This window comes from Simochromis diagramma, unplaced genomic scaffold (genome assembly GCF_900408965.1).
Source record: "Simochromis diagramma unplaced genomic scaffold, fSimDia1.1 OVJJ01000682.1, whole genome shotgun sequence".
NCBI lineage: Eukaryota > Metazoa > Chordata > Actinopteri > Cichliformes > Cichlidae > Simochromis > Simochromis diagramma.
Genome location: NW_024387359.1, coordinates 3,478,179 through 3,496,369, shown reverse-complemented (window position 1 = coordinate 3,496,369; position 18,191 = coordinate 3,478,179). Strand labels below are relative to the sequence as shown.

Here is an 18,191-nt window from a genome sequence, read left to right as displayed (position 1 = left end):
TATGCATCTCATATACTTGATGTAAGGAAGATTTCAGGAGGCTTGTTTTCCTTAAATTTAGACCACACATTCAAGTCAATTCAATTTTATTTATATAGCGCCGAATCACAACAGCTGCCACAAGGTGTAAGGTAAAGACCCTATAATAACATAGAGAAAACCCCAATAATCGTTGCATTCATTTCCTCTCTATATGATTGTAAATGTTGTTTAGGGAAATATTTGGGGACATTTAGGGCTGCTGGAAACTGTAACCAGCTTGCTCCTGATTTGATGATTTTTCCTCAAGGATTAATCAATAACTTGAAATGTCTGACCCTTGTAGTTCCACTGGCTGATGAAACAGAGGCCATACTTGGGGATATAAATAGAAAAATAAAAGGTGTGGAAAATGTTTGCATGCAGTATCATTTGCCTGTGACTACAGTTGTTACTAAACACAGGCACAGGATTGAAATGTCATCAGGAGGGAGGTATAGAGTGTGACAAATGTTCCTAAAACTTGTCTTGGAGTGTAGAGAGAAATGCATGCCAATTACCAGGTAGATGGTGTGTTTACGAAGACCAAGCTTTTTAATCTGTCAGTGTGTCTGTGTTTTCCAACTATGTACACAGTTTACTTTCAACAGGCTGCTGGTAATAAACTGTGAATGTAGTAGACTGCAGAAGGATTAGTTAGATATGACTGCATCTTGGTAGATCTGATAGTCTGCACTTTAACATCACAGCTGCGTAGTATGTCATTTCAACAAAGATCATTCGTCACTTGACGGCAACCTAGTATGCATCTGTTTCAGCTTAACACAGTTTTTACCCCAGAACAAGAAAAACTTCAGAAAATGTTTTATTGAAAGTGGCAGCACAGTTTTAGTGTTAACAACAAAAAACTGAACACTTTCATGGCAAGAAAACAAACAAACAACAAAACCCCAGCATGAACTGATGTTTTCAGGAGCATGACTTGCCGTATTTTGTTTTTAAATGAAAGCTTCTATGGCTGAAAAAAACAGCTCTTTATCTCCTCTCTCAAAGCAGTCGCTACAGGTACATTCCAGCGTTTCTCTTGATGATCACTGTGGAAAAACATCTTTTCATTTAACTTTCGAGAGCGATACTATACTCATGTCTACAAACAACAGTAACCAGCAAGCTTGGTTCCTGTTGGCCATCACTGGCTATATGCGTGAAATATCTTGTCAGACAATGTCACAGTTAGCATCTCAAATAACTGACAGCAAATCTCATATTTCTGAAATTATTATGTTCCTTTTAGAGGGCTGTAAAGAATCTTTTGCATAGAATGATCTTTTGAGTGGCTGTTTATAAAATAAATAAATAAAAAAAAATAAAAAATAAAAATCAATGTGTGCTTTCTGCACCAGTTTTTAATTAAGGCCTTAGGGATTCATCTAAAACTTTATTGTGAACATTTTGCAAGGGAAAAAAATCTTAGTATTCAAGGAGGGAGCTGAGTCACTTATTTCATCATCTAGGTTATGACACCATGTTCAGGATTGTAACTGCAAAGGTCACAGTTGCTTCTGGCGTTTTTCTGGTATGGTATTGTATTTAACACATAACCAGGGTACAACTAATGTACCCTGGTTATTTTAATAATTTCTCTGAAAATCTTAATGTTTATATGGCATAATAATACAGATGCTTATCATAATGTCTTAGAGCCAAAGGTCAATGTCATCAAATGGCACAATATTTGTAATTTAAAATCATCTTTAAATGGAGGAATAATAGAATAGCAGCCAGTAATATTAAGAGTTTTAAAGGGTAAATTAAAAAAAATCATATTAGACTGTAGTTTTAGAGTCAATAACTACAGTCTTGGGAATATAATGGGAGAAATTCTGAGAAAGATTTCCAGGAAATTAGCTGGAAAATAAGGGATACTGGGACAATACAGATTGATGGAAGGAGCAATAAATCATGATCCACATAGTTTCAATAAATCATTAGCAAACATACACAATCCTTTGAACTACTTCCTGGTAATGCTGTAGAATCCTCTGAGGTACACAAGTTGTACTAGTGGTTGGGAATCACTAACCTAGATGGTGAAAACATGGCAAAACATGCTTCCTGCTCCTCATACAAAAATACTGTGCATTCTGTGAATACTGACTCCTGTCCCAATACAATGCACTGCTGAAAAAGGCATTTTCTCCTCCATGTTCTCTGACGAGTGTTTCTACTTAAAGTGGAGGAACAAAAAGAGAAACAAAAAAACCCAAAACATTGGAACATAACAGATGAAACAGCCGAGTCCAAAGAAATGAAGGAAAAACTCAGAAAATGTGGACATAAATTTCCTTGATTCTTCTCTCACTTGTAAAAGAACCATCTTTGCATTTTAAGATAATAAAAAGATCACGCAGTGTTTGAAAAGAAGTACTATAATATGGTACTACCTGGGCACAGATGAAATATTTCTGATCAAATAAATATAAATTGTGATCAAAATATATACTTTTAAGTTTTGGAAAGAGAAGAGGACATTTAGATCACACTGATGTTTTGAGTGACTGAGCGATCCTCTCTTATGCTCTTCTTGTAGGAGCTAGGAGTTATGCTAGGAAAATGTGCAGGTAAATATTATCAACATTTACTCCTTCTTCCTGCCTTTACCCTATTAAGAATTACAATAATCCAGATACACATTGAATAAAGGGCTGGGCTCAGTCACAAACATGTCCACAGTGAGAAGCAGCAACACAGTTTCTAGCATGTTCCAGTTGAGTTTAGGCCATGCCTACTTCCTCTTCCTGCCTCGGCCTCTTCTGCCCCTGCCAGAGGAGGGGCCTGCTCCTGCCGAACCCAGAGCGCCGTCAGATGGGCTGGCTGGGATGTTGATCTGTCCCTCTTGAATTTCGCTGCGAGCCTCTGGTGGAAGATGTTCAATCTGCTGCTGGGTCTCCAGATAAAACATCACGTCTCTCAGCTGTTCCTGCAGTTCTGCTATTGTTCCATCTTTACGATCTTCTATAAAAGAAGCCAACGAGGAACAAACAGTGAACAGGTTAAAGTAGAGCTAAACGTGTTCATTCATTCACTCATATTTATCCAGACAGATGATAACAGTTTTAACTAACTAGCATTTATTGAGTAATGATATTATTTAAAGGCCCAAGCAGTGTCAGCTGCAGGAACCCTGTGTTTATACAGATTTGTTATTACTATTACTCCAACACTGTGCCCTTTACTTTTTTCCTGTTCAACAGTCAGTCTGCTTTACAGGTCTTAGATGTATTAAGTTGTGATCTTACACATCTAGTCATTTGCTAAATCCTCAAATGACACAAATAACCAAATGAGTTATGTGTCACTGTGGGACAGACAGCCATTTATACATATACAGTTTGCTGTGAAGCTCTATAAACTTAAACACTGTTGCAAAGTCAGCTGAAGTCCTCTCAAACACTGTTTGAAATTTTTCACCTGACAAACTTATCATTAAAAACATCAAAAGCTACTTTAAAGCATTGTGGGGGTGGAACTGCTGAGGCATTTACACGAGGCTGAACTCGTAAACACAATGTAAAAGAACAAATGCTTTGCTTGAAATGGACTTGAAACATGCTACTGATTACATGCAACCCCCAATGCTGACCTTGTCGCGAACTTCCATAAACATGTAGAATCGTAAGCATTAGAAAAGCTATACAAAAAGTATGGAAATCTACAGAGATTATAATCATAAGGTCTGAAGCTGACAATCTAAATAATTTCTTCTCTAAGAGCTGATGTGAAATACAATGTTCAGTGTTCTATTTCCTGTGCTGATCAGCAGTATACAACGAGGAAACAAGGGGCGTAAAGTCACAGATCTTGGAGGGAAATTCTCAGCCACACACAAAATAGAAGAAATGGGGGAGAAAAAAAAAAAAAGTGCAACCCTCTAACAACCACGTCACATTCCACACATCACTGGAGGTCTGCCTTTCAGCTGGTATTATTAGCAAACATTATCGCTGATGTATTAGTGTTGCCATATATGTCAGCTAATTAATCACAACAAATGAAAGCTGAGACTGGCAAAGGTGATTATCATTATATCATGCTGGCACTGTACCGCAGGCGTTCTGAAGACAGACAAGAAATTGTGACACTTGTGAAAGTGTGACTGGGAGAAAGGATACTCCTTCTTAATACCCTGCTTAGCCGACTGCCACCCCAAAACGACTTCTGGTGTTTTCATACAGACAAGCTGGTTGGTATATTATTGATCCCATTCAGCTGTCCTAAGTCAACTCCACAGTCTTGGATTTTACCAGTCTTGGACGTGATACTAATATTTGATTAGAATGCTGTCACACTTATGTCACTGTGGATTAAGTTTTTCTGTTCCTAACCCAGATTACTTATTTCTGCATATCAGCTGCTAATAAATGAAGCTGCACCACAATTACTCTAAACAAAGAAAAGACTGCTATACCTCTGCCAAGAACAGATCACTGTGTTAACATAATCAGTGGCTGCACTGTTTGCAAAAACCTGAAAGAGCAGTTCAGTTACTAAAGTTTACAGAACATAAGAAGTAGGGGTGCAACGATACTCGTATCGATATTGAACCGTTCGATACAGTGCTTTCGGTTCGGTACCCATATGTATCGAACAATACAAAATTTTTTAATTTATTTTATCAACTTTTCTTCTGACGATGCTGTCTGTGTTGAGCGCTCAGTGGATCTGCGCTCGACAGTGCAGCCTAGGCGGAGTAGTCGAACGCAGATTCACTGAGCGCAGGGCAAGCTAGCGAGACAGAAGTTAAGCTCTCCTTGCAACATGGCAAATTGAACCTCCCCCACCCTCATTCAGATCTGGCGTTTGGAACTATTTTGGTTTTCATGTGACGTATGACCCTGAAGGTAAGCGCGTCATGGACTAAAGTAAAACAGTATGTTGGATGTGCCAATTACATTGGTGTGAACTAGTGCGTTAGCGCAGTTAGCTCGTTAACGTGTTGGCCGTCCAGCCCCACGCACGGGGCGATCCGCGGTAGCTCGTTAACGGAGATTTGCCGTGTTGTGGCGTTAACGTCATTTCAACGAAATTAACGCTGACAGCACTAGTGGGAACACAATGAATATGACTGCACATTTACTCCGACATCATCCTAGTGCAAAGACAAGTGGAAGCAGACAAAAACAACAAGCACGCATGCTACAAACTTTACCCGAGTCATTAGACAGCACATGATTCTCCTTATGGGGACCTGATATGTTTAATATGCTGCTGAGAATATAGCCCAGAAGAAGCGTATAGTATAGCTTTTATTTTGGAAAGAGCCATTTCTCTGTAATAAACTCTCTTTTCCAAAGATGAATGATTTCTCGATCAGAGAGATTTATTTTTTTTATTACTTTTTTGTTTCAGCAACATTAAATTTAAAAAATGTACTTTTGCGTTAAAATATATATTTATAATTTTAATAAATGACAAATTAAAAAGGCATGAACATTTTTTTTGTATCGAAAAAATATCGAACCGTGACACCAAAGTATCGAACCGAACCGAACCGTGAATTTTTTGTATCGTTGCACCCCTAATAAGACGATGCCATTTCTGGGTCAGCTCTGAAGAAAAAGAAATCTCATTGAGCTTTCAAATAATTTAAAACAAAGCAACAGAAACAGCTTGTCTATAAAATGCTGCTTTAGCTCGATTCATATAACACAAAGAGCTTGCAAAGTAAATTCAACATAACATGGTGAACTTGTATGATCAGATCATCATCTGTCAGTACATGTCAGTGAAATATGAGCCAGTGTTGCCAACTTAGCGACTTTGTCGCTATATTTAGCGAGTTTTCAGACCCCTTAGCGACTTTTTTTCTAAAGACAGTCGCTAAAAAAAAGACGTGAAAGTGCGTATCGCTTTTACTCTCAACAAGCAGTGGGTGCTGTAACGCAGTCAGTTCTTCTTTTACTCTTATGTTGTTTTGTGGATCACAAGGTTTAAAACTACTTATAAACACACACACACACACACACACACACACACACACACACACAGTAACTCCACCAGAGTGCCTATTTCGGGTCACTTTTGCCGGTCCAAGCCCGGGTAAAGGAGCAGGGTTGGAATTGTGACATTAAAAAAAACAATAATTGCTAAAAGAAATTTAATTTGTAGTTCTAAATAAACTCTAAATGCATTTAGGACGTTTTTTACTCACTTTATGTCTCTTCCACGATAATATTTCTCTCGCCAACAACATAGGTTACAATTAGATTAGCATGATCAATTATGCAAATTAGGCGATGACGTCATTTAGCGACTTCTAGCAACTTTTAGGACAACCAATAGCGATTTTCCTTACTGAGGAGTTGGCAACACTGATATGAGCAGGAGGTAGGGCTGTTCGATATAACGATATATATCGGATGATGATATAAAAACGTCTATCGTTTCATTTTACGCTATCGTTTGTTTCGTGGTGTCGCAAAATAAACTGTTTACGGCAATATTTTTTCATCGTTTTGATGGTCACTGTAGTGGCTATATTAATTTCTTAAAGTTCTCTCTTTTTCTTATATTTAATATAACCACACTACAGACAGACAAGCACCTGTTTTTATGCGTTGTGGTTAGCAACAACGACGGTAACAGCATCGCGTGTCCGCTTGTTTATGTTCCACATAAACCTTTCACAATAAAGCTCAAGATTCTGTTGAGACTTTTCAAAATAAACTGAATCACGTGAACGAGCAGATAAATTTACGGATGAGAAGTAAAAAAGAGCCGCCAGGTGCTAAAAAATAAACCTTAGACTCAAATGTTAGAACAGGCTTTCCCCGCAGTACACCGTGTAATAAATACTCACAAAGAAAACTGCGCCGTTACAACTTATGTCAAAAAATGTATAGTTTCATGCATCGGTTAAAACACTCGACTCCAGGTACATGATGCACAGCTGGAAACACTTCCCGCAAGACGAGCTGCCCGAGATTCACAGAATTTACAGAAAATGTTACATTCTTATATCGGGATATCAGATTTTGGTCATATCGCACAGCCTTTGCAGGAGGACTGTGATCTCAATTCGAGCCCAGTCAGTTCTAACAGGAAAGAACATGTATGTCTGTGGTTCAGGAGGCAGAGCAGGTTATTAACTATAGCTTTGTGGTTCACCCCCCAGTCAGCATTCCAAAGTATTTCAAAGTATCCCCGGGCAAGAGGCTGAACCTTGAGCTTACCCCCAAATACATCCTTTGGAGTCTGAGTGTCTATGAGTATGCTTAGGTGAATTGAAAAAAAACCCAACCAAACCAGACACGCACGCACGCACACACACACGCACACACACAAATGGGTGTGTGACATTGGGTAAATGAAGCTTGTAGTAAAAATGCCTGAAGTAGCAAACTGCTATGCAAGTCCAGTCCATTTAGAATATAACATTCTGTGAAAGAGTCAAAACTCTGACATTTTTACTATTTTTTTTTCTACATTAACACACAGCACATGCCCAGGAGGATATTTGTTTAAATAATCTTGATCCTCACAACTGTGTGTGCCAGGAAAAATACAGGTATGGTGAAACTGTAAACCTAAAATTTCCATTCAAACCTCTGACCTGATACTTAACTTGCCTCAGGCAAAACAGTGATGAAAGCCGCCTTGTGTTGAGTCCAGAGCAAATGGTGCTCTGATAGTAATACACTACAAAGTAGGTGTCAGTAAATGCCTTACACTGCAGATTTTAATCATAAGTAAAGAAGATTTTAATAATCTGAAAATATAGACGGAAGCTGGTTTGAAAGCAGAGAGACTGCTTACAAAATTTATGAATCTCCTAAGTGTTTGACTCTGTCCATCTGCATTAAAAACACTTCTTTGGTGTATGTGGTTCCTGTCTGCTTGCAGAATGACTGTACTCAGCCGCAGGCTAAGCAATTTGTTAATGATTTGCAAATATTTCTGTGCAAAGAGGAACTAGTTTCTCACTATAGCCCTGAAATAAAAATAACCCATGCTGTTTCATAGTCAAAGGTCCTTTTTTCATTTTGAGTATTTACATATTCTAAGCAACCAGCAGCCAATCATTGGGAACGGTCCTGTTACTCATTCCTCTCCACCAACCTGTTGCTCTAGATTCGCAACTACTTTCATCAGTTTCTGTTTAAAGCAATAGGTGATGCAATAGTGAACTAGCAGGCTTGAAGTTAAAATATCTAAAAGAATCCTTTCTGTACTCTGGCCACCAGTGTTGTACCAATTGCCTTTACCTCATGCATTTGGAGCATATACACACTAAAATTAAAAATGTACAAATGAAAACTAACAAGAAGTGTACAAAGAATTCAGGTTCACATTTATTTGTAGCCGGTGCTATTTAATGCCAATTAAAGAAAACCTTGAAAAAGTCTAAATTAAATTCTTCTATCAGCATGTGTGCACATGCTGTGCCAAATTGAACATGCTACACTTCCCTGTTGGTATATGTTACTCTGAACATGGGGTATCACAACGGTTCTAAAAATAAAAAATACAAATCACACATTAATCATGGAAATATTGCACTGTATTGTTCACTCTGAGGCTTCTTTCATTTGTGAATTTGGCAGGCTGACAAAATAATACGTCCAGCACTTGAAGCGTTTTTGTTTTTTCCTCTCAGTTGAAGCATCAACATCCTTAGAAGTTCCATTTTTTGCTGTGCTTCGACAACTTGATATCACCACTGTGATAAAACTGTTTATACCAGCATGCTACAGTTTTCAACCCACTGAGTTAATACAGAGCATCAATATTGAGTACTACTACATGACTTATTGGTCTCTCTTTACATACCGCTTTCTTTTGCTTTGCGTTCCTCCTCTGCCAGCTGTACCTGCAGCTGTGCCTGATTGGCTCTCAGACAGCGGTTCATCTCCTGCTCCTCCGTCAGCTCTTGGCTCAGCTTCACCACTCGACTGTTCAACTGAGTGCATCTGAAAGTAGAAATGCAGCAGTGCTGCATGTTGTCAGGTTCCATACAAAAACAAACCCTATAGATCATTTGGTCTAAAGTCTGGGTGTCTGATTGGGTTTAACTAAACTAAGAAGTTGTAATGTAAATAAAGCTTTTAACAGCAGAAACTTTGGCTTGTTATAGCAGGAAAAGCAATGTTACTATCAATTTGAGCCTGCATCATAGAAGTGACACACCCAATACCTGGTTGACCATGCAGCAACAAAGATTTACTGCTCCACTGCACATTTTGCAAGCCACAATGACAACTCTTCAAATAAGGCATTTAATCCTATTTCCTCTGTAGTTCCAGTTATTTAAAAAAAAAAAAAAAAAAAAAAAAAAAAAAAAAAAAGCACAAAAATGGGATCCTGAGTAAGTGCTTGTTAGGGCATTTTCAGCTGTCAAACAATCGTTTGCTAAGGAAATGAGGAATTTTCCCACCTCAAGACTACATATTGAGAGCCTTGGTTGAATTGTTTTATGTGCTGTGGGGATATAACTTTATCTCCTCCACTAAATAATTTTTAGAGTTTTCGTTTGCGTTATACACTCAAGTCTATAGTGCAACCACACTGTCCAATTGGTTCATAAAAAAAGAGCACAGATACCAACAACTACTGGGACCACTGAACACACAATATAAAAAAGTAACCGAACACCTACTTTTTCTCTATGCTCTGTTTGTCTTTGCTCATTTCTCCTAACCGTCGCTCTAGGTTATCACAGCGCTCCAATGTCTCCTTAAATTTCGCTTTCATGTTGTTTATCTGAAATATGTACAAAAAGATAGAGGTTAGAAAAAGGCAGCTGGGACAAAGGACCTGTGTTTTGCATTTCCACAAGAGGGCAATAGATAAATCAAGATGGACAGGCACTAGTCAAGAGGACTAACCCGGGACTGGGGTCCTATACTACTGCACATGTGCTGCTTAACAAACCAATCCACTCTAAACTGCTAAGAAATGTACATTTTATAAGTGAATAAGTAGCTGTAAGTGATAAGTTATATTAGTGTCTGTGGCGATTGTTCATTGTATTTGGGGCAGCTAGTGAGTCCTTTGCTCTCAACAGTTCTCCCATGAGTAGATATAAGCCAATACTGTTCAAGATGTTGTCAGCAAGAGAACATGATGAAACACAGTCTAACTTACAAGTGTTTACCTTTGTGTTTGCTATGAATTGTTCATTTGTGATTATTAGTTCAGATGTTGGATAAAGTACTTTGAGTGCTCCAGGAGAGTAGAAAAGCGCTAAATAAGAATCAGTCCATTTACCATACCATCCATGTGTATCAGTAAATCGAGTGGAATCTAGAGCACGACTTCTATGCCTCAGTTTGGTTCTTCTAAACTTTACAGCCTGATATAAGTCAATATTCATTAAGGGATTGCAAAACTTGGGTTGCATTTGTCCATAAGTACCTCTTCAGCTGTCTCCTTCTCCAGATGAACAATCTTATTCTCCCAGTAAATCCTTTGAGACTCGAGCTGACTTGTCAGCAGGTATGAGTACTGCAGACAGAGAGAACTCATTTAGAACATTTTGATGTCGATTGCCGTTACAAAACAACAACAGCAGATGCTCACCTCTAGCTGGAGTGCATCAATTTTCTCTGCCTGGCAGGTGTCTCCCTCACACTCATACTGCACCATCTTCCCGTCAGTCTTACTGGCCACAAGCCGATGTACATAGTTATCTACAATACCAGCAATAGCCTTAGTCAGGTATTATACTTTCCAAAACACATTTCAAAAGACATCAAATAAAATCATTACAGACTATTCTGTCATTTTTACACTTTGCCTTCTTGTTTTTGGCTTCACTGTCTCTCTAGTTACTACAGGGCAGAACTGTTTGCTATCAGGACTTCATAAAAGCTGATAATGAGTCTGGCTCCAACTTATTTAGGTATTCTTCTGCCCCCTATGGGGAGAAAACTGATTATAGCAGCAAATTATTCTGGTAATTTACAGCCACCCTCCTTAAAGAGAAACTATTCTGCTCATTTTCAGCTTCATACTTTTTGTTTTTGGAGTCTACCAACAACTTTGCCTGGTTTGTGGTTCAAAATAATCTTTGTATAAGGTGTTTTTATCTCTTCTCCCTTAAAACCAGCTTTCTGGTGATGGGTTTGCCCTTGTAAACAGAAGTTTTGAAGATATAGCACATGAGGTTAGGCTTCTGTGACTGAGATGGCCATATTAGAGCTATTCTTTCTCTATAACATAGCGAGAAAGAACATACATTTAGCAACTGAAAAGCAGTCTGAAGGCTGAGCCCAATATTGAACTCCAGTACAGTATATGAGCATCAACTGCTGTAACAGTATAAGTACAACAGAAAATAAGAAAAAGCAGAACATGCATCATTTTAACAGCAGCATGCACAAAATCCAGTACCTCCTGCGTAGTCCCAGACTCGGTGATTGGTGAGCTGCATAGCGTAGGTATGCTGTGTTTCTTCAAAGTGCTTGTAGGCATGGCGGCTAACGTAGCGACCACATCCAATATGACCGCAGATCAAGCATATCCACAGATTCTATGAAGAAAGATTCAATGAGGGACAAAAAAAAGAAGGTTAAAAGCAAAAAGCAAGAAGATCAAGTGATTATCTTCTATTACACCACTGTGGGAGAGTGATACAGCTTACCTCCTGGACTCCACATTCAAAGCATTTGTTCTCTTCAACTGGTTCTGGTGTTTGACAGTACCTACATACAGGACACCTGAAAACAACACACATTCGACTTTGTCACAAACACGCAGTTGTCTTTTGTAAATCAGGAGAATGCATGTAAAGAGCAGGACAAAAACAACACATGGCACAAAACGACAAAGCCTGGAGAAATATCCAGTGGAGTGAATATCAGGTGAATGCATTTAAACTACATCAGAGAAACTATCACACATGATTGACTTAAAGCTGGCAGATAAGAACAGATCTTTTCACATACTTTGTTAAAGTAGGTCAGAAATAGGTTTTATTGTCTAATATCAAGTGTTTTAAATTGAGTAAGCAAAAATTAGCTAACTACCAAGTTGAAACTGATGTAGTAAATACAGGGGAACTTGTATGTGCATTCAACTCACGAGGCATCTTCCCAGCGCTGAAGACACTGGCTGTGAAAGCTGTGGTTGCACAGAGTGGTGAGGATGCCATTAACAGACTCGTCCATTCTCTCCAGGCACACAGTGCACTTGGGCAACTCAGTCAGCTCCATCACTGGAAGACTGGCTCCCTGAGGAGACAGAGCAGGAAGGAAAGAACGGAAGAAAGGAGGTTGATGATAAGACACAAGAAATCACTTTAAAAAAAATTCTGGGTTTTAATACTGAAACAACAGAGAAGGACTGATTTAAACAGACTTATATTCGTTCTGGCTGCACACAATGTAAAGGGTGTAAACAGCAAACACCAATAGGTGAGATGATATAATGTTATTTTTGTGCCTCTATTCTGAGTGCACGTAAAAAAAATTGCAAACGCAAATGTTGCATTTTGAGGGGAAAATGATTTTGAGGGAAGAAAAGTTTAATTTGAGCGAACAAAATTCATTGCTGCATGCAAGAAATGTATTTCAGTGTTTGCTATTATCCATATACACACACAATAACGGCCCCTCTCACTCAGTTGTTGATATTTGCTCTTGCTCAGATCTCTGCTCTGTGTGCTGACCGACATCTGTGGACCTGCTCTCAGTGTGTCGTTCCCGCTCTCAACATCCCTGCTTCCTGCACGCTCAATTCTTTCTGTAAGCCGTTACAAGTGTGCCACAAAACCAACCAATCACAGACTTGGATGCAAAAATTCTGATTGGAGACCAAAAGAGCCAATCAGCTCGCTAGCCACTGCATTCCAGACACACGGTCCAGAATGTAGCTAAATCCATTTTCGGTTAGTATGTTTAATTATTATATTTTAAAATATATAATTTTTATTTTTTTTTAATTTTTGCTGGTTTTAATCTAGTTTAAACGAAATCACTCCACTAGATTTAGCTACATTCTGGACCGTGTTTCCGGAATGCAGTGGCTAGTGCACAGAGCAGATATGTTGAGAGGAAAAGCGACCCACTGAGAGCAGGTCCACAGATGTCTGTCAGCACACAAAGCAGAGACCTGAGCAAATCCAACAACTGAGCAAGAGGGACTGTTATTGTGTGAGTGTATATGGATAAGAGCAAACACTGAAATACTTTTCTTCACTCAAAATTATTTTCTCCTCAAAATGCAACATTTGCGCTTGCAATTTTTATTTTTATTTTTAACATGTGCTCAGAATAGAGGCACAAAAATAACACCATAAGATGACAAAAGCACCTTTATTAAAGCAGAATGAGTAATATAAAAGGCCAAAAAGGGGTTATATTTAAATGCAGTTCTTAGAAACTGTTGCAGTTTAGAGGAAAAGAAAAAATCAGTATAAGTTATGGTCAATGTGATATTAAAACATTTTTGGCACACTGCCTGCTGTAAACCAGCTGTTTCACACCAGACACCACTGACAAAAAAAAGTAAGTAATTGTAAAGCAATTCTATCTCCCAAAACACAGGATCTAATTAAAAAACACAAACCAAACCAAGTTTTTGTTAATGGACTCTGTTGACTATTTAAAAAAAAGAAAAAGAAAAAGACTGACTTGTTTCCACAAATCACCAAACTTTTTTTTGTTTTTGTTCCCACCAATGCACTTGTAACATTAACTAACGTGTATCTCTAATATTCTCAGATAAATATCCTCTAATAACTTCACAAACACCACCCACCTGCTGCAGACTGAATAATGTGTAAAAGCTAAAAACCAAAAATCACTCACTTCTTCAGACTTGATGACCTCTGCTCGCTCTACATAGACCAGCTGGCACACTGCTTCCTCTATAGAGTTGAACTGGCGGCCATTGCATGCTGTGTAAAAACTGTCTGCGTCTGCCTACAAATAAGAGAGCAGGAAACGTATTGTATTTGGAACAGTTATATACAGTTAATTGTATTAAAGCAGCAGTTAATACTCTGTCATCTCTAAGCATGAAGCTCTCAGAACTCTGAATTGATCAAAATCCCAAGGTCTATTGCCAAAAAACTGTGAGAATAAAATAAAACTGTAAAAATCAATATTACTATAGTTGAGAAACAAAACTAAAACATTTTGCAATATGGCAGGATTTGTTTATGTTACAGAGAGGCTGAAAACCCTGAACTGCCTAAACCTCACATCAAGTACCAACAATTATCACTATTCATTGAATTTTTTGATGCAGGCTTACAAAAACATACACCAACATCCTTCAAACTTCACTTGCGGAGGGAAAAGTGAAGGAGATGATACCTGTGTGCAGAATTTAATGAGAACCATGTATTGGTTAGGGGTAGAGTCCCGTATGATCTTCATGTGCTCCATGACATCATTAAAAGGAGCCATGAGCTTCATAAGGTCATGGCTGGTCATGGTCGCTGGGACGGTGATGATGCACACCATAGCGCTGCGCCTGACATCTTCAGTCAGTGATGTCATTTTGCTGCAATAAAGAGCAGGGAAAAACAAGAAAACAAGAATTGTGACTAAAACGTCAATGTTAGCTTGAAATGGTGGAAGTGAAATTGTATCATTACATGCAGTTTGAGGTGGACTCTGGAGTTCGATAAAGAAAGCATCAGACTTTTATCAGCTGCAATTTAGCCGACAATGATCTGATAAAAAGTGCCCAAATACAGATCCCTATTGTTCACCTCATCACATCTGTCATAAACACACCAGATGAGACTCACTTGGTCTTGTAGAGGTGCATGATACCGTGAATGATCTCCACTGACGGGTTCCCGCTGAAGAAAGAGATCTGGTCCGGGAGCTGCTTGGAGGGTGAGTCCGGAGCTGTGCCTGTCGTAAACCTCCTATCCTCTGCACCCTCCTGACTGTCTACACCAGTCTTTGCATCCTGAATTTCACTGTTCCGCTCCTCACGTCCACCTGTGTCTGGAAGAGAAATTCAGCAATTTAGATTATATATATTTTTAATGTGTATGAACAGACAAAACCAAACTTGAATTGGCTTACTTTCATTCCTGCTTACAAGAATTAAAAAAACAGGCAGAATAGACATGCAGGCCTATTCTACGCCTAAATACGCCAAATGTTCTAATTATTTAAAATGGCTTTAAAATTCATTGCTTCCTCAGCTCACATCTCTCGGAAGGAATGAAGTAAGATGTGAGTAGAGGCGAAAAGAGAAACTGAGGCTCTACAAACTAAGAAATGAGAGGACAAGAAAGAGGATGAATATGTATAAATGGCACATTTTATTTATGGAGGCCAAAGGTGACTTAAATTACTTTGAACATGTCATGGTTGTTGGTGCCAGAAGGACTGGTATGAGTATTTTAGAAACTGATAATCTACTGGGATTTTCCAGCACATCCATCTCCACAGGCTACAATTCAGACAGACTGACCAAAGCCAAACAGTTAGGTGGATGTGAAAAATGTTGTCTGCTCTGATGAGTCTAGTTTTCTTCTGCGAAATTTGGCGGGTAAGGTGAGATATGGATCCTGGCTTGCATCAATGGTTCAGACTGGTGGCAGAATAATACTGTGGGGGACAGTTTCTTGGGACATTTAGAGTCAAGAGCCTCTCAGTATCAACTGATCATCGTTTTAACACCACAGCTGCTGATCTGAGTATTGCTGCTGACTATTTTCAATCCTCTGATGGCTGCTTCCAGCAGGGAGAATGACCTTCACAGACACCACATCTCAATCCAATAAAACAGCGGTCCCCAACCCCGGGGCCACCAGTCTGTGAGTCATTTGGTACTGGGCCATAAATTTCTCTGCTGTGAAATTTATGGTTTTCAGGGTTTTTATCGTTACCTTGGTTTCCCTGGGTCTTTTCCCGTGTTGTAGTTGTGTGTCTTATTTTGAAAGAAATATTTCTGCATTACCATAGCGACCAAAGAGCATTAAGGGGCAGAGAGGAGGATGTTACTCTCAATGTTGTTGGCGCATTTCAGGAGGACACTGCTAATAAAGTTACACAATTACACAGTGAATTTGCATTTATTATTATATTTATAAAATACCACAGTTTTTGTCTTGGTCGTATCATTTTATTTTGTTGTATTTATCCGCGACACCTTAAAGGCCGGTCCGTGAAAATATTTTCTGACATTAAACTGGTCCGTGGCGCAAAAAAGGATGGGGACCGCTGCAATACAATATATTTGGGATGTTGTGGAACGGGAGATATGTGTCACGAATGCGTAGCTAGCAAATCAATAGATTATAGACCAAAAACTGAGTAACATTTCCAGCACCTTGTTAGCCCTGTGCAATGAAGAATTAAGGCATGTCTGGATGCAAAAGGGGCCTGACATAGTAGGTGTAAACCTAACAAAATAGCCAGAAAGTATTGTGTGTTTTATACATGATACACAGTCACCTGATGACCACATATGGAAAAGAGAGGGTATTTTACTGGTGTCAGTATTTTACACTTTCATTTTCTTCCCTGTTATTTCTTACCTGCCTGGCTTTTCAGAAATATTATTTACTAACCATACAAACGTTGACATTAATCGTTATTAAGATGCTGAATTAGGTTCAGTGTGATAAAAACACTAAAGTCTTGCACTCAGAGCTGACCTTTTATGCTTTTCATATTTTATGTCATATATAAGTACACTTAAACATCAGGAAAATTCTTACTTGGGCTGGGCTCAAAGGTCTCTATCACCATGTCCCCCATGGCTCTGCTGCCGATGTGCTGGTGCAGCACAGCTGATCTTTCCAGGTCGGTTTTTCCACTCAGACTGTGTTTGGCTAAACCCAGAGCTTTCTCCTGCAGCTCCTCCTCTGACATGCCTTCAACTGCACACGAGAGGAACAGAGTCAGGCATTAGCTATAATGAAGCAATTCGTTAGTTTGAAATTACCTTGTGAAAACAGTAAAACGGCTAACAGTGGACAAATGGGTCTTCACGCCTATTGTTGGTTAGCTGTTTAACTTTCAGCAGATATTTGAAAATTAAGAGAATAAAACTCACCAGCGCAGTACTGGAAACCTTGTGGAAAAGGTGACTGGTCGGCTAACTCCAGACGAATAACGACCAGCGACACACTCATGTGTTATAACTGGGGATGCCGCTTAACACAGAACAAAACAAGCCGCTGACAGCTGAGCTAAAACAGCTAGCACGTAGAGCTAGCTGGATGACTGGCAAGATATTCAGTTCGTGTCTAATTACAATAAGCAGACAAATACAGCAGAAGCAAAAAGCTTTCAGTTTAGCTTCAAAACTTTCATTTTATGCACAGTTTTTTCTTTCTTTTCCGGGCATAAAAACACAAATCAGATTTGTTTTGAATACTAATACAAGCTAGCTGTGTCGAACCACTTCCCCTTCTTCTTCGTCTTCTTCAGCTTTTTCTTCTTTAATTTGAGTAAGGCAGAATAGACGCTACAGCGGTGCATTACTGCCCTCTGCTGTTTTTTTTTAATTTTATTCTTGTTCCTTTTTCCCTGTGGTGTGACAGAAAAAGATACTAAGAACAGATGGAGGCAGATTATTTTGCTGAGGCGACCCCTAAAGAGAGCAGCCAAAAGAAGAAAAAGATGATGATGACGACTTTAACAGGAAAAGGTGTTTTTCCTTGTATTGCAAGGCAAAATGTCCCACATTATTTCTCCCTTTGTCGTAGCACATTGACATTTTTATGACTGACTCACTCATGACTGAAGTGCATTCTCATTATAGAGCAGTCTCTTTTATTTCCTTACAAGAAACCTTTGACAAGTAAACACATATGCTGGTCTTCAGATAAAACCTGCCTCAGAACCTCTTTAGAGACTTCTGAATAATATATATGCCCGCCAAAATATGAATATTCAATTTTACCTTGAAATGTTCTTAATATCTTCCAACAACCAAAAGGCCCCCAAAATTTCCATCATCTTCATTTTAAATACTGATAGCTGACATGGAGTTCAAATGCCACGTTCTGTCTCCACACTCTCGGATGTTCATCATCATCTTATTTTGGCTGCTCCCTTTAAGGTGTCACCACAGTGGGTTTTCTACCTTCTCTCCAGTTTTGTTCATCATCTTGTGTCAACTTTTCTATTACACTCTTCATCCTGGGTTTGAGGTCCTTTGTATGAGTGGTTCTTATAATTTGTTTAAAAATTCTTTTCTGTTCCCAGTGTTTCATCCAAGCTTACTGTTGCCTG

General features: G+C 38.9%; 1 protein-coding gene across 2 annotated transcripts; it reads right to left on the bottom strand.

The window, feature by feature from the left end:
* Nucleotides 1-826: 826 nt before the first annotated feature.
* Nucleotides 827-17,412, bottom strand: LOC120718722 (BRCA1 associated protein). 2 transcript variants are annotated; one of them, XM_040007376.1, is made up of 13 exons: nucleotides 17,008-17,412; nucleotides 16,670-16,831; nucleotides 14,738-14,942; nucleotides 14,298-14,487; nucleotides 13,788-13,901; nucleotides 12,061-12,209; nucleotides 11,621-11,696; nucleotides 11,371-11,509; nucleotides 10,558-10,667; nucleotides 10,393-10,482; nucleotides 9,635-9,738; nucleotides 8,809-8,948; nucleotides 827-2,991 (listed from the first exon to the last, which is right to left on the bottom strand). In XM_040007376.1, the coding sequence occupies exons 1-13, from the start codon at nucleotides 17,084-17,086 to the stop codon at nucleotides 2,765-2,767; spliced, it is 1,785 nt and encodes a 594-aa protein (XP_039863310.1). In that variant the 5' UTR covers nucleotides 17,087-17,412; the 3' UTR covers nucleotides 827-2,764. The 2 variants fall into 2 exon arrangements, with proteins under 2 accessions (XP_039863310.1, XP_039863309.1); XM_040007375.1 differs by having other exon boundaries at nucleotides 827-2,994; nucleotides 17,008-17,408.
* Between the last annotated feature and the right edge of the window lie 779 nt (nucleotides 17,413-18,191).